This window comes from Entelurus aequoreus, linkage group LG19 (assembly GCF_033978785.1).
Source record: "Entelurus aequoreus isolate RoL-2023_Sb linkage group LG19, RoL_Eaeq_v1.1, whole genome shotgun sequence".
Lineage (NCBI taxonomy): Eukaryota > Metazoa > Chordata > Actinopteri > Syngnathiformes > Syngnathidae > Entelurus > Entelurus aequoreus.
Window position 1 is genome coordinate 45,980,350 of NC_084749.1, and position 15,059 is coordinate 45,995,408.

The 15,059-nt window shown below is 38.9% G+C and overlaps 2 protein-coding genes across 8 annotated transcripts in view; one reads left to right on the top strand and one right to left on the bottom strand.

Moving 5' to 3' along the window:
* The window catches only part of LOC133635401 (EEIG family member 2-like), an 86,670-nt gene extending 76,137 nt beyond the window's left edge, over positions 1–10,533 (top strand). Inside the window, exon 12 of one of the 2 annotated variants that reach the window (XM_062028571.1) lies at positions 5,753–10,533. In XM_062028571.1, coding sequence (XP_061884555.1) covers positions 5,753–5,795 — 43 coding nt within the window. In that variant the 3' untranslated portion in view covers positions 5,796–10,533. The remainder of the gene's footprint in view (positions 1–5,752) is intronic. The other variant, XM_062028572.1, reaches the window with a different exon arrangement.
* Positions 1–15,059, bottom strand: part of henmt1 (HEN methyltransferase 1) — an 84,972-nt gene that overhangs the window by 54,636 nt on the left and 15,277 nt on the right. For 4 of the 6 annotated variants that reach the window (XM_062028578.1, XM_062028577.1, XM_062028575.1 and 1 more), the window contains exons 8-9: positions 11,964–12,121; positions 10,449–10,568 (exon numbers count right to left, since the gene is read on the bottom strand). In XM_062028578.1, the coding sequence (XP_061884562.1) occupies positions 10,480–10,568; positions 11,964–12,121 (247 nt within the window). In that variant the 3' untranslated portion in view covers positions 10,449–10,479. Of the gene's footprint in view, positions 1–9,141; positions 10,569–11,963; positions 12,122–15,059 lie in introns of those variants that run through there. The other 2 variants (XM_062028574.1, XM_062028573.1) reach the window with 2 other exon arrangements.

Genomic DNA, 15,059 nt, shown 5'->3' on the forward strand with positions numbered 1-15,059 from the left:
TTATACTGCTTTCGTATCTTAAGCAGTTCAATGACCTTTTCTCGCAGATTCTTTGGCAATTATTTTGCTTTCCCCATGACTCAGAATCCAGAAACATGTGTGCAGCACTGGATGTAAGATGCAATGATCTCTTAGAGGCCCAGAAACTCACTGACCTTTAATACACACTAATTACCCAACAAACAGGTCACAGGTGAGGATGGATTGATTAGCCATTCAAACCGGTTTGTGTCAACTTTTGAACATGTTATTAGGTCAAAGTCCATCCATCCATTTTCTACCGCTTGTCCCTTTCGGGGACTGCAATCGGGCGGTAGCCGGGGTGCACCCAAATTTACGTATGCATATATATGACCAAACAGCTCAATTTTTGTTTCATCTGACCACAGAAGGTCTTATCTTTGTCCATGTGATGTCAGATGAAACAAAAATGGAGCTGTTTGGCCACAATACCCAACAATATGTTTGGAGGAGAAAAGGTGAGGCCTTTAATCCCAGGAACACCATGCCTACCGTCAAGCATGGTGGTGGTAGTATTATGCTCTGGGCCTGTTTTGCTGCCAATGGAACTGGTGCTTTACAGAGAGTAAATGGGACAAAGAAAAAGGAGGATTAGCTCCAAATTCTTCAGGACAAGCTAAAATCATCAGCCCGGAGGTTGGGTCTTGGGCACAGTTGGGTGTTCCAACAGGACAATGACCCCAAACACACGTCAAAAGTGGTAAAGAAATGGCTAAATCAGCCGAGAATGAAGGTTTTAGAATGGCTTTCCTGAAGTCCCGACTTAAACTTGTGGACAATGCTGAAGAAACAAGTCCATGTCAGAAAACCAACTTCATTTAGCTGAACTGCACCAATTTTGTCAAGAGGAGTGGTCAAAAATTCAAGCAGAAGCTTGTGGATGGCTACTAGGGGTGTGTGAAAAAAATCGATTCGAATTCGAATCGCGATTCTCGCGTTGTGCGATTCAGAATCGATTCTCATTTTAAAAAAACAATACAAAGCAATACCATAACAATGCAATCCAATTCCAGAAATAACAGTATTTGTTTAATTTTATTTTTGGTTCTCAGAAGTTCTCAGAAATATAAAAGGCAGCTAGCCTAAGCCTACCAATTGTATTCTATTGATGTTACAGTCACAGGAGTTGTATTACTGTATTTTATTGTTCTGGGGCCGTACTTATCAAGCTTCTTAGAGTGCCATTTTACACTTAAGTCCTGAGAATTTGCGAAATTTAGTCCTACTCTCAAACTTAAGAATAAAAGCTTTTTATCAACGTTCTTAAGTCTAAGAATCACTCCTACTCTCCACGATATTTAAGAGACCTTCAGAGGTGTCTTAAGTGGTTAGGAGTTGCCAGCAGGGGATGGCACTGAGGCGAGAGAGACGTGTGCGAACGTTCAGGGAACGGAACAATGTTGTTGTTTTTTTAATGACGAGCAGCTGATCAAACGGTATCGTTTAGACAGAGCGGATATTATTTTTGTCACAGATTTAATACTTTTCGATTCCTTGTTGATTTCTGCATGTGGCTGCAGTGGGCTAGTATATATAGAGCCACCCACACCAGTTTCAAATTAGTTGCCTAATTAATGAATTGGAAAGAAAATGTTATGACAGTAGCGTATGTGTGTGGCCGTGAGGTGAGTGACGTCAGTGAGTGTGTGGGCGAGAGAAGAGAGGGAGCGGTAGCGTGAGTGCCGGCGGGGACTAGTTTGTTTTGTATTATTTTGTAGTTTGTCAAAATATACACTCCCATTGTCCACTTAAATATTTCCAAGATATTTCTTTATTCTTAGACAACGGATTCCCTTCCGTGATTGGTCATTTCTATGGACACAGAAATGACGTCACCTAAAATTGCATTTACGGCACATAGTAATGTCGTAATTCAGCTCTGAGTGTGACACTTAAGATTCAGTCCTACACTTCGCTGAAAGTGTGAGTAAGACGCTTGATAACTAACTTTTAAGTGCAGCTTTCAGCGAAGAATTTATTTACTCTTAAGTCAACTCTTAGCAGACTTCTTAGGAGTAATTCTAAGAAGCTTGATAAGTACGGCCCCTGGTAACTGAGTGAGTAGTAACTGAGTGTCAAATTCAGTCAGATGTTAAAACATTTTGTTCTAGTTAAAATTTGTGCAAGCATGAATAAATCAAACAACATATTGTTGTCTTGGATTTACATTTGTGTGTTTACATTATTGCAATCAGTTGATAAAACATTGTCCTTTACAATTATAAAAGCTTTTTACAAAAATCTACTACTCTGCTTGCATGTCAGCAGCAGTGTTGGGTTAGTTACTGAAAACCAGTAACTAGTTACAGTTACTATATTTCAAAAGTAACTCAGTTAGTAACTCAGTTACTTACACCAAAAAGTAATGAGTTACTGTGAAAAGTAACTATTTAGTTACTTCTTTTTTTAAAGCTCCCATTAATGCCCTTTTAGCCTTCATTTCAGTACTGTTATTGCACTGGAGAATAATACAATGTGTTGACTGAACTCTGCTAAGCAATGTGCTCTACATACAACACACAAAGACAAAGATATGTTTCAAAGGGACAACTTATTTCAGGCCAGAACAAATTGACAAAACTATTTTAAATAGCTGCAACATAACATACATAAGTAACAAACAGCATAATAACAACATAGCTGTAAACCAAACACGTAATTTAACTTTATTTTTACATACCAAAGCCTAACCAGGCGTTTTTTCTCTCAAGGAATTGTGAAATAAAATCATGTCTGAAGCCCAGAACACTCTAAACATTTCCCCAGTTTTAGTTTAGAGATTAGAAAATATTGGCCTGGCCCACTAGCATCCCTCTTTATGTTTGTGAACTTTATAGTCTATACATTTAGAGTGATGTGATAATCAAACACTCTAGAAGTCTAGAAATAAAGAGTATATAAAATAATTGACACAGTGTGTGTACTATAATTCATAATAACATTGATTTTGATTCAATATTATGTTTTGAGCAATGACAGTTTGAAAGAGAAAAAAAACAGCTTTGTTTTATTAGTCAACATTGCAACTTTTTCTAAATGACATTTCACCTTTTTTATTTCACTTTTGTTATGTTTTTGTTTATTTTAATAGTATTTTCAGAATGTGCCGTGGGCCTTTAAAACATTAGCTGTGGGCCGCAAATGGCCTCCGGGGCACACTTTTGACACCCCTGCTATAGATAATAACAAATTAAATCTGATAAATGTATGGATAAAAAGCTGAGCCTGGCGACGCATGCGTGTTAACAACTCTCTCGCTCTCTCTGTCTCCGCCCCTCCCTCACCAATGCTGCTGCACACACCCCTCCCCTCCCTCCCCTCCCCTCCCTCAGACACAGCGCGCCTCCTCCGTGTGACACAAGAGATTCAGAAGGACGACACCGTAGCGCTGCCACAAAACACACTCAGATCTTCTGTTTCTAGCCAATACTACATAAAAAGTCACGTAAAATAACGCAGTAACGCATCATGTAGTAACGGTAACCGAGTTACTGAATATAAAAAATAACGCGTTAGATTACTAGTTACCGCCGAAACTAACGGTGTTACAGTAACGTGTTAGTCCCAACACTGGTCAGCAGACTGGGGTAGACCCTGCTGAAATCCTATGTATTGAATGAATAGAGAATCCTTTTGAACCGGGAAAATATCGTTTTTGAATTGAGAATCGTGTTGAATCGAAAAAAGTCGGTTTGGAATCGAATCGTGACCCCAAGAATCGATATTGAATCGAATCGTGGGACACCCAAAGATTCGCAGCCCTAATGGCTACCAAAAGCGCCTTATTGCAGGTAAACTTGCCAAGGGACATGTAAGCAAATATTAACATTGCTGTATGTATACTTTTGACCCTCACATTTTCAGTAGACTCATAATAAATTCATAAAAGAAGCAAACTTCATGAATGTTTTTTGTGAGCAACAAGTATGTGCTCCAATCACTACATCACAACAAAATAAGAGTTGTAGAAATGATTGGAAACTTGACATTATGTTCTTTACAAGTGTATGTCAACTTTTGACCACGACTGCATGTGTTACAGGACCTATCATTAAACTGGTGTTAACAGTATTTAGTTTGATCGTTATTTAAAAGCCTGCTTCACACCAACGCCGCTTGCCACGCTTTAAAGCGGCGAGCAAAGCGCCGTCATTTTTGTCAATTTTTCCACGGATATCCCGATCTCCTAAGTAATGTTATGCTTTGATACGCTCTGATACGAATGAGTTGCCGCTTTGTTACCGTTCCTCCACGATTTGATCCCGCTTTGATACGCTTTAAATCACGCTTTGATACGTTTTATTGAACTTTATTATGCTTTGATGCGATCATGACGCTTTAAATCAGGCTCTGACACGATTATCAAGCTCTGTTGTGCATTGTTACAACAAAAATAAGAAAACAATGTGAAAAACTCAGTATACTGTTTTCCACACATTTTTTATATTCATTTATTTTTTCAATTTCTCTTTTTTTTCCGTTATATTATGTTTTATATCTTCATTTCTTTTATTTCTTTGTCATCTTAATAAATATTAAAGTTAAGTTCAAGTTAAAGTACCAATGATTGTCACACACACACTAGGTGTGGTGAAATTTGTCCTCTGCATTTGACCCATCCCCTTGTTCACCCCCTGGGAGGTGAGGGGAGCAGTGGGCAGCAGCGGTGCCGCGCCCGGGAATCATTTTTGGTGATTTAACCCCCAATTCCAACCCTTGATGCTGAGTGCCAAGCAGGGAGGTAATGGGTCCCATTTTTTATAGTCTTTGGTATGACTCGGCCGGGGTTTGAACTCACAACCTACCGATCTCAGGGCGGACACTCTAACCACTATCTATCTTTCATTTCTTATGCTAGTTGACAATAATAAAAGGCATTTCTTTTATTTTTTATATTCATTTATTTTTTCAATTTCTCTTTTTTTTCCGTTATATTATGTTTTATATCTTCATTTCTTTTATTTATTTGTCATCTTAATAAATATGTATCTTTCATTTCTTATACTAGTTGACAATAATAAAAGGCATTTCTTTTATTTTTTATATTCATTTATTTTTTCATATTCTCTTTTTTCTCTCGTTATATTATGTTTATCTTCATTTCTTTTATTTCTTTGTCATCTTAATAAATATCTATCTTTCATTTCTTATGCTAGTTGACAATAATAAAAGGCATTTCTTTTAAACGTAACATATTCTCTTTATTATTAACATTTTCATAGAGAAAAATGATAGACAGTAATGTCAAACTGCAACATCAAACAGCAGAAGTACAGAAACAATGATCATCGTATAAAAAAGGCAATGATGCAAAAGAGAATGGATTTGTAATCCTGTGTTGGTTTTACATCAAGTTTTAATGTCACTAGTCAATATCACAGTCACTTCCTATTGCGCTTTGAACCAAGATCTGTTAAGCTTTCCTACGCTTTGAGTCAAGCTTTGTCAGGCTTTGTCACGCTCTCGGCGCTTTATTCCATTCTTGACAGAGCGCAGAATTTTTTTAAACCGTTTAAAAATTTTTGGCGAACTTGCCGCATGTCCCGCTTCACTACAAGCTTTCCCACGATCCATTAGGACCCTCACGCTTTAATCAGGCTTTGTTACGCTTTAACGCCGCTTTAAAGCGCCGTTGGTGTGAACCTAGCATAATGAGATTCTATGTTGTAACTTTGCAAAGCAGTAGTTTATTTGTTTTGAAGATGAATAAAAGTATTTCTCTCTCTCACAGAGTCGGAGGTGGAGCATATGAGCAGGTGGTGATGAAGCGCTGAAACATGTGAAGAAGAAAAGGAACAAACTGGAAGCAGGCTTTTGTCCATTTCAGTCTTCCTCTGCTAGTACGGTTGACGTCACAAGAGCGCCCTCGTGTGTTCACACTTAGAACCTAACACTGTAGCTTTCTGACTTCCATCTCAGCGGGATCACGTTTATTAATGTGATGGTTTTTTTTTAAGTAAGGGCTGCTTGTGTCGACATTACCTTCACCCACCTTTTCAAGCAGACTTCTCACAACAAATGTGAACTTCCAAAAAGGTGATTTGAGAGGAGAACAGGTTGTGAACAGGTGGAATATTGCCATGTTATTTCAACACATTCCATATAACTGTAGTAATAATTGTGTCAACGTTTCCTGACTTCCCTTTAAGGTTCAGTTTCATTTGCCTTGACGCTGCTAAGAGGCTCTTGGTGTAGAAGCACTCGGACATGTTTTTAACGGAAAGAATATTTTACTACAAAGACCAGGTGCCAGGTTGTGTGTGCGTGCGTGCGTGTGTGTGTAAGTCAAAATAGCAATGTTAGCCATCTTTACAGTGTAACTTTGTACAGTGTCAGCTTTGGAGGAATGTTATTTCAATACGGTGATAGTGAAAGTTACGCACAGTATTTATTGAGGACTGCCATGGAAAATATGGCACCAATTTTCCCTGCATGCATTAGTAAACTGTATTTGGACACAAATAAACGCTAAACCAAAGTGTGTCTGCCTGCCCAGGTTGCAGTAATTACTACCGTCAGTTAGGGGTGTAACGGTACTCAAACATTTCGGTTCGGTACGTACCTCGGTTTAGAGGTCACGGTTCGGTTCATTTTCGGTACAGTAAGAAAACAACAAAATAGACATTTTTTTGGTTATTCAGTGTTTCCCATAAACTGCCAAGATACCTGTGGCGGTGGGGGCGTGGCTATGGGCGTGGTCACCATGACATCGAGTAATTTGCATAATTTACTACAATATGATTTTCTCTAAAAAGGCTCAAAAAATGTATACTTACTAATTAATAATAACAGTTTTGTTTTAAACGTCCATCCATCCATTTTACAATATAATTACAACACTTTATGTACATATTTATATACAGATTTGAACAATAATTAATTGTGGTTCTTACAAAAAATATATCTTATAAAATATAAAAGCTAAAATGTCTCTTAAAGCTCTGCCCCTTTATAGTGCATACTAAATAATTTAACTTCAGCCTACTACTACAACCATATTATTTACCAGCAACATAAAGTGAAACAAAGGCAGAGGTGTCCTGCCACAGTCAGTAACAAATAAACAGAAAACAGTAGTGGTCAAATACAAATAAGGCAACAAGAGAAGTATCCTACACTTGTCTTTTGTAAAGTAAATCTGAACAGCCTATATGGGCATCTACATCAACTATATGATTTGCCTGAGAAGATGGACAGGACAAAAAAAAAAAAAAATTGTTTTAATTTTTTTATTTGTGGCGGACGTAATTCGTGGCGGGCCGCCACAAATAAATGAATGTGTGGGAAACACTGTTATTTATTTACCAAATTTGTAAACAATGGCTTTATCCTTTTAACATTGGGAACACTATAATAATTCTGCCCACGTTAATCAACATTAAACTGCCTCAAGTTGTTGCTCAGATTAAATAAAATGACAACTTTTCTTCTACATATAAAAAGTGCAACATTAAACAGTTTCAAGTCAACTCATCATGCTTAATTTATTACAGCATTTGGGAAGCCTGTAGTTGATTTTTATTATGTAAATGTTATATTTGTATCAACATGTGATAGCAGGGACCCTGCCATTCAAAACTAGGCTGCTACATTACTAATGATTCATGTAACTATAGCCGAAAAAATAGTACAATAGGAATAGGAGAGACTATTCATCCCTGAACACCATGGAGTTCATGTAGGCTTAATGATGCACTTACATTATTATATCAACTATCAGAGACAGAAACTCTCCATTTAACATAATGTCCTTTTTTGCTGCTTCAACACAGCTCAATCAACACAGAAATTGGTAAAGTGAAATAACAGACAGACAGGGCTTTGCTGTCCGTAACACACACACACCGCAAAATGAGCTAACGTTACGCTAAAAGCGAATTAGCCTTCACCTCAAGCCAGGACTGCGAGCGAGCTGAGCTGCCTTTTATATTTCTAGAAGGTCAACGGCCTCATAGTGATGTTACTAGTAGTTGACTGGGAGGTGTTTATTATCATTTGGGGAGAGTCCGCTGCCTGATGATTACCTGCTAAACACTAAGCACTGACTACATGCGCTCTGAATACGCACTGCTGATTGGCTGTTACCGCTCTGTGTGTAACCAATCAGATAGTTGTGTGGGTGGGACAATGCCGGGTGCTGTGTAGAGTCCTGACAGAGGCAGAAGGAAGCGGAGGCGGCTACTTAATATGTTCGTGTGGAAACTCGTTCGGTACACCTATGAACCGAACCGAAACCCCCGTACCGAAACGGTTCAATACAAATACACGTACCGTTACACCCCTACCCTCAGTACTTAAACCAGGGGTGTCCAAACTTTTCCCGCTGAGGGCCGCACACGGAAAAATTTAAGCATGCGGGGGCCATTTTCATATTTTTCATTTTCAAACCTTAACAAAATATATGGATTTTTTTTTTTTAACCTTTAGGGCTCCCGGGGACCATAAAGGGTCTCAGTCATTAAAATGTAAAAAATAAGTCAAATTATTATAATTTTTTATTTAACGCTTACAGTAAATCTCTATATCAACTTTAGGTTGATATAAAGTAAAAAAATAAAAAATAAAAAAAGGTTTTATGCCTTTTCTGTCAAAGACAACTTTGTTTTTTATAGTAAAACTGAAATATGCAGTATTTAGTAATTAGAGTTCTAAAAGATCAACAATGCAGGACACCATTGATTTTAATTCTTTAATATTTTTGAGTAATCACAGTGAAATATTAAATAAAATCCTACTAAATATATTATGGATCCAAAAGGTCCCCCATTCATAAAGTGATACCTTTTTATAAGTTTTTTTGACTTTTAACACTTAAATTACGAGATCAACTTCAGATGTATCTGTCGATTTTACGTTTGAACTATTATTTTGTTTGTTTTATGCTCTTTTGTCAAATAAAACTGATGTTTTTTTATGGCAACCACACAATATATGCAATATTTTTTCCACATAAAACATTTAAGTGAAATTTTTTAAGTAATAATTCATTGCAACAGAGATTTTTTGTCTTTTTTTTTTTTTTTTTGAGCAATGGCAAAAAAAAAAAAAAATAAAGACAAAAGAAAAAAAAAAACTGCCTGCATGGCAGCTTTGTGTCAACATTGCAACTTTTTCTCGTTAGATTTCACCTCATTCCACTTTTTTTTTTTTTAAATGTTTTTTTAAATTTTTGCAATACTATCAATTTTGCAATTTTTGCAGAACGTGTGGGGGGCCGGTAAATGATTAGCTGCGGGCCGCAAATGTCCCCCGGGCCGCACTTTGGACACCTCTGACTTAAACGGTCACATATTCAGTCTACTAAGGAGCAACACAATTCCAGCGCGGCACATATATCACAATCTGAGCCAGTCGGTGGCTAAAACAAGCACTTTGCACAATATTACATTCATTAATTTGTATATCAATTATACCTGTAATCTGAAAATGTAACCATCACTCTTGTTTGGCTCAAGCAAGCGCTTCAAATATGAACGCCGCATTGATTAAAAACAAGCACAGCTGCTCTGGAGTCTTAAGTCCTGTATCTTGTTGGTAAAGAAACATATAGATGAAATTAGGCCATAGTCCAGACTCCATATTAGCTTTATATTCATAGACTGAATAGGGAAAAAAACAGTAGCACATTAACAATATACAGTAATTATTATGCAACTAATTACATGTTTCCACTAGGGAGGGAACTACAACAGTATGCCAAATAACTCTTACACTGTACTTAGGAAAGATCTAGACAGGTCTAATTTTGCATCTTAGGAACGACAAAGGCTGGATTTTACAATGAAAAATGGGGTTAAGTCACAAATTGGTGTGGTGTCTATTCTGCATTTATGTTTTGCATGACTGTTCTTTTGTCATATTTGCACAAAGTCCAATCTTTTATGGTGTGCGAGGCATCTTATTCAGAATATTTAAAGCAGAAGTGATCCGTCAAATCTTTGTCTGGTATGATTTAAACGTGTTGACACTTCCAAAATATCACTGTTTGATACATTATATTCAACATTGTGCCATTTTTGCTATGTTGTAATGTTTAGGAGATGCATTCTGTTGTGAAGGATTTTGGCGCTACCAATTTTATTTTTTTAAAAGACTTTCTTGCTTAGTTTTACGGACACTTGTGGAACCTGTGTGGCGCTTAAGGTCCGCGCGGGCAACTGACATGTTGTTACAAACATGGTTGCTTCCTCTCTTCTGTGAAGCTGTTGTCTATAATAAAGTGTAAGTTGTATTTTTCTGTAAAGTGATGTACTGCGCTGTTTCAAACACTGTCCAGTCTTTGCCGTGTCCCTCCCGTCCATGTTTGCTTGTGCGCTTACGACGTGTACCTCACACTGTTGACAACTTCAAAGAAACGTGGGAATAAAACTTGCTCATGCTGACAGTTTACTTTCATGGTCTTGCCTTCATCCCCTCCAGCGTGTTACCTTGAGTCCAAAAGGTCCTGGAACCCGTGGGCTAACCATCCGTCTCCCACAGCTCTTCTGTGTATTTGGCGTCCACATAGCCGCTGTCCATCAGACCACAAAGCTCCTCGTCTTCATGTTCTGAAAGCACAGGTTTGTGTTCATAGTACAGTGATGTCTCCACCAGATTAAAGGCCTACTGAAAGCCACTACTAGCGACCACGCAGTCTGATAGTTTATATATCAATGATGAAATCTTAGCATTGCAACACATGCCAATACGGCCGGGTTAACTTATAAGGTGCAATTTTAAATTTCCCGGGGAACTTCCGGTTCAAAACGCCTTTGGAGGATGACGTATGCGCATGACGTCGCGAGGTCCACGGAAGTGTTTGGACCCTATTGGACACTCTGTTTTCTTCCACAAAATTCCACAGTATTCTGGACATCTGTGTTGGTGAATCTTTTGCAATTTGTTTAATGAACAATGAAGACTGCAAAGAAGAAAGTTGTAGGTGGGATTGGTGTATTAGCGGCTGGCTGCAGCAACACAACAAGGAGGACTTTGTTCTATAGCAGACGCTAGCGCCGGCGACCTCACCTTGACTTCCTACGTCTCCGGGCCGCCGACTGCATCGTCAATCACTGGAACGCAGGTGAGCACGGGTGTTGAGCAGATGAGGGCTGGCTGGCGTAGGTGGAGCGCTAATGTTTTTACTATAGCTTTGACGAGGTCCCGTTGCTAGGTTAGCGTCGTTAGCAACAGCATTGCCAGGCTTCGACAGGCGGCACAGCATTAACCGTGTATTTACATGTCCAGTGTTTGGTTCGGTGTCTCCTGATAGTAGTATTGTTGATCTTCTGTCTATCCTTCCAGTCAGGGATTTATTTATTTTGTTTCTATCCGCATTTGAGACAGATGCTATCACATTAGCTCATGCTAAAGAGCTTCGTCGATGTATTGTCGTGGAGATAAAAGTCACTGTGAATGTCCATTTCGCGTTCTCGACTCTCATTTTCAAGAGGATATAGTATCCCAGGTGGTTTAAAATACAAATTAGTGATCCACAATAGAAAAAGGAGAGAGTGTGGAATCCAATGAGCCAGCTTGTACCTAAGTTACGCTCAGAGCGGAAAAAGATATCTCTTGAACTGCATTCTAGTCCGTCACTCTAACGTTCCTCATCCACGAATCTTTCATCCTCGCTCAAATTAATGGGGTAATCGTCACTTTCTCTGTCCTAATATCTCTCGCTCCATTGTAAACAACGGGGAATTGTGAGCAGCACTACCACTTGTGACGTCACGCTACTTTATCAGCGACCAAAACTTGCGAACTTTATCGTCGATTTTCTCTACTAAATCCTTTCAGCAAAAATATGGCAATATCGCGAAATGATCAAGTATGACACATAGAATGGATCTGCTATTCCCGTTTAAATAAAAAAAAATTCATTTCAGTAGGCCTTTAATAAAAAGATGACATTCCAACCGCAATGTAAAGCTCGGTACAAACAAAGTATTACTCAGTATTACCTTCTTCCAGATTGCAGAGAATTACAGCTGATCCTTCCTGATTCATCTTGATTTGGGGATTCTCCATAATTATTTGGGAGAGATTACTCAGATTTGTAGTCAGCTCGCCTAACTTGGGGCAGCGGGTCCACAGCTTGTGTAGGGGTACAGAAACATGCCTGAAGCAAAGACAAGGTTGCACAATTTGTGACCTGCAGTATAACAAACAAGTACTTGACCCCCAGCTAATTTTGGTCGTTTTACCCCCCCATTAGGACTGTAACCACATGAACATTTCATATCACTGTTACTATTCTGACAAAAAGTACTTATTTACACTAGGGGTGTAACGGTACGTGTATTTGCATTGAACCGTTTCGGTACGGGGGTTTCGGTTCGGTTCGGAGGTGTACCGACCGAGCTACTACAACATGTAAAAGCCAGAGCTGGAAGACCCTCCTGCCTCGTTTAGATCTCCCGTTTGGGAACACCTTGGCTGTGCGATACAACAATGGAGGACGGAGGTTTGCCGACATTGTTCAGCAGCTGCTTCTGACAACATGTCAAACATGTGTTGCACCTTTCCTGCTTCCGGCTCCCAGACCGTAGTCGAGGAGCGCAGGGGAGACACTCCTCCGGGGCCGATGTATTCTCGGGGGCAACACCCTTCACTCTACCCGGCAGTGGGTCTCCACAGCTCCGCACTCCAGGGTAAAGGACGAATCCGGCGATTAGTTGCAAATCGTGGCTTTATTGAGGTCTTGCACACAGCCAATCCAACAAAACACTAGCCACTCCCCGCACTCACGCTACCGCTCCCTCACCTCGCTCGCCCACACTCTCACCGCACATGCTGTCACATATTAAAGGGCCACACACACACATACGCTACTCTCATAACACATGCTAACCCATTTGAAGCGTCACCACCGCATTCAAGCAGCCTCTCCTCGGCGACTCAGGCAGGGCTAAAGCAATAACAAATGTTTTTATAGCAGCAGATTTAAGTCCATATTGCATTAAAAACTACATTTTGACCCACTTCTATGGTGGAAGAACAATGAGTCCATATATCCTCTTACTGCCAAGTTAGCCAGGCTGGGGGGGGAAGAAAAGTTAATCTGAGGCTGAGTTGGCTTGAAACTGTTTAATGTTGCACTTTTTGTATGTAGAAGAAAAGTTTTGTCATTTTATTTAATCTGAGGCAGTTTAATGTTGATTAACGTGGACCCCGACTTAAACAAGTTGAAAAACTTATTGGGGTGTTACCATTTAGTGGTCAATTGTACGGAATATGTACTGTACTGTGCAATCTACTAATAAAAGTCTCAATCAATCAATCAATCAAAAAAAGCACTTTATATGTAGAAAGGTTTTGTTAAGAAACCATTCTAAGCCTTATCTTATTTAGTTTTTATTTGATATATGTTGACCACATTAACCCTGGCAATGGACCCTGTGTGTATATGTATGTTATGCCATTGTTTACAAATTTGGTAAATAAATAACCCAAAAATGTATATTGTGTTGTTTTCTTACTGTACCGAAAATGAACCAAACCGTGCCCTCTAAACCGAGGTACGTACCGAACCGAAATTTTTGTGTACCGTTACACCCCTAATATTTTCTGAATAAATTATGTGATAATCTTCATTGGTGTTAATTTTCAATCTACCGTATTTCCTTGAATAGCCGCAGGGGCGTTAATTAATTTAAAACCTCCTGTCACTCCTGCGTTTACCGGAAACCGGCGGGATGGCCGTGCATGCGGTAATTATTTTAAAACCTCTTCTCACTCCGGCGTTTACCAAAAGGAATCCATCAAATTTAGGCGTGCGCTTTGAGTGTGATGTAAGCATACCATCATCAAAAGCACATTTAATTAAAAAAAACGTTATTATGGTCTTACCTGTACTTATAAATGGAGTCCATTTGCACCTCCTTCTGACCAAAAGCATCGATAACTTGTTTATAGAAGTCTTCCTTATTTTCTTTCTTCAGTTTTAAAAGTCTCTGTTTCGATGGAGATATTCCTTTAATTATTACCTCCTGCTTCGATTGAAAGTCCAGTTTAGAAAACTGTTTTATTTTAGATACCGGTATGTAATCCTCCATGGTAAAAGTTCAGGCAGAGGGAAAAAATAAATCTCTTGCTGCGTGTGTTCACTTCTTCTGCAGTACAGGAAGTCGCAAGAAGGATCACTAGCGCGGCAGCGCCCTCTACCACCAGGAGGCGGGAGTCATTTAATGACTTATACAGTATTTCACACACGCAGCTATGGTATATTAATAAAACATAGCTGCTTACTGTTCTCTTTAGCATACTGTACCGGTATTCAATAGCTTGAACCTTAAATCCTACTGAAAAGCTCTTTATCTTTTTTCCTTTGTGCGATTGTAAACTACTGAAAGCAGCTTCCTCCATTTTGAAATTGAGGACAGTTGCGTCACTCGTGACGTAACGAATTTGACCCGGTGGAAGTTCTAGCCATATGCTAAATATTTTGCGAAACGAGTTTGACCCGGCGAAAATTATAGACATGCGATAATAAAATTAATATTTTGCGAAACGAATTTGATCCAGCTTCAATAATAAACCGGCGATAAGGCCAAGCATGCGTTAATTATTTTGAGAAACGAGTTTGACCCGGCAGTAATTCTAGACGTGCGAATACTATATTCCCTGCGCCAATTCAAGGAAATACGGTATAAAGATAAAAAAATTATATCAAAATCAAATTACAGATCATTTTCCCCGACTGATGTACTAACATCATGTGGTTTATCTTGTACGTATGTAGCAGCATCATCTACAAAGATACAAAGAATTGCTATTGCGACATCCAGTGGACACATTTAGAACAGCAGTTTCTTTCATTCAAAAATTTCAGGTTAATTTTTATACTCAGCAAACTCATCCCGCGGGCCGGATAAAACCTGTTCGCGGGCCTGATCCGGCCCTCGGGCCGTATGTTTGACACCCCTGATCTATTGGCACCCACCGCACTGAAATATACCACTTTTTGTCTTATGACATGAATAATAAATTATTTTTTGAATTTACTTTTCAAACACCACAACTTGGTATTGATTAAATTAGATTCGGATGTATTTTAA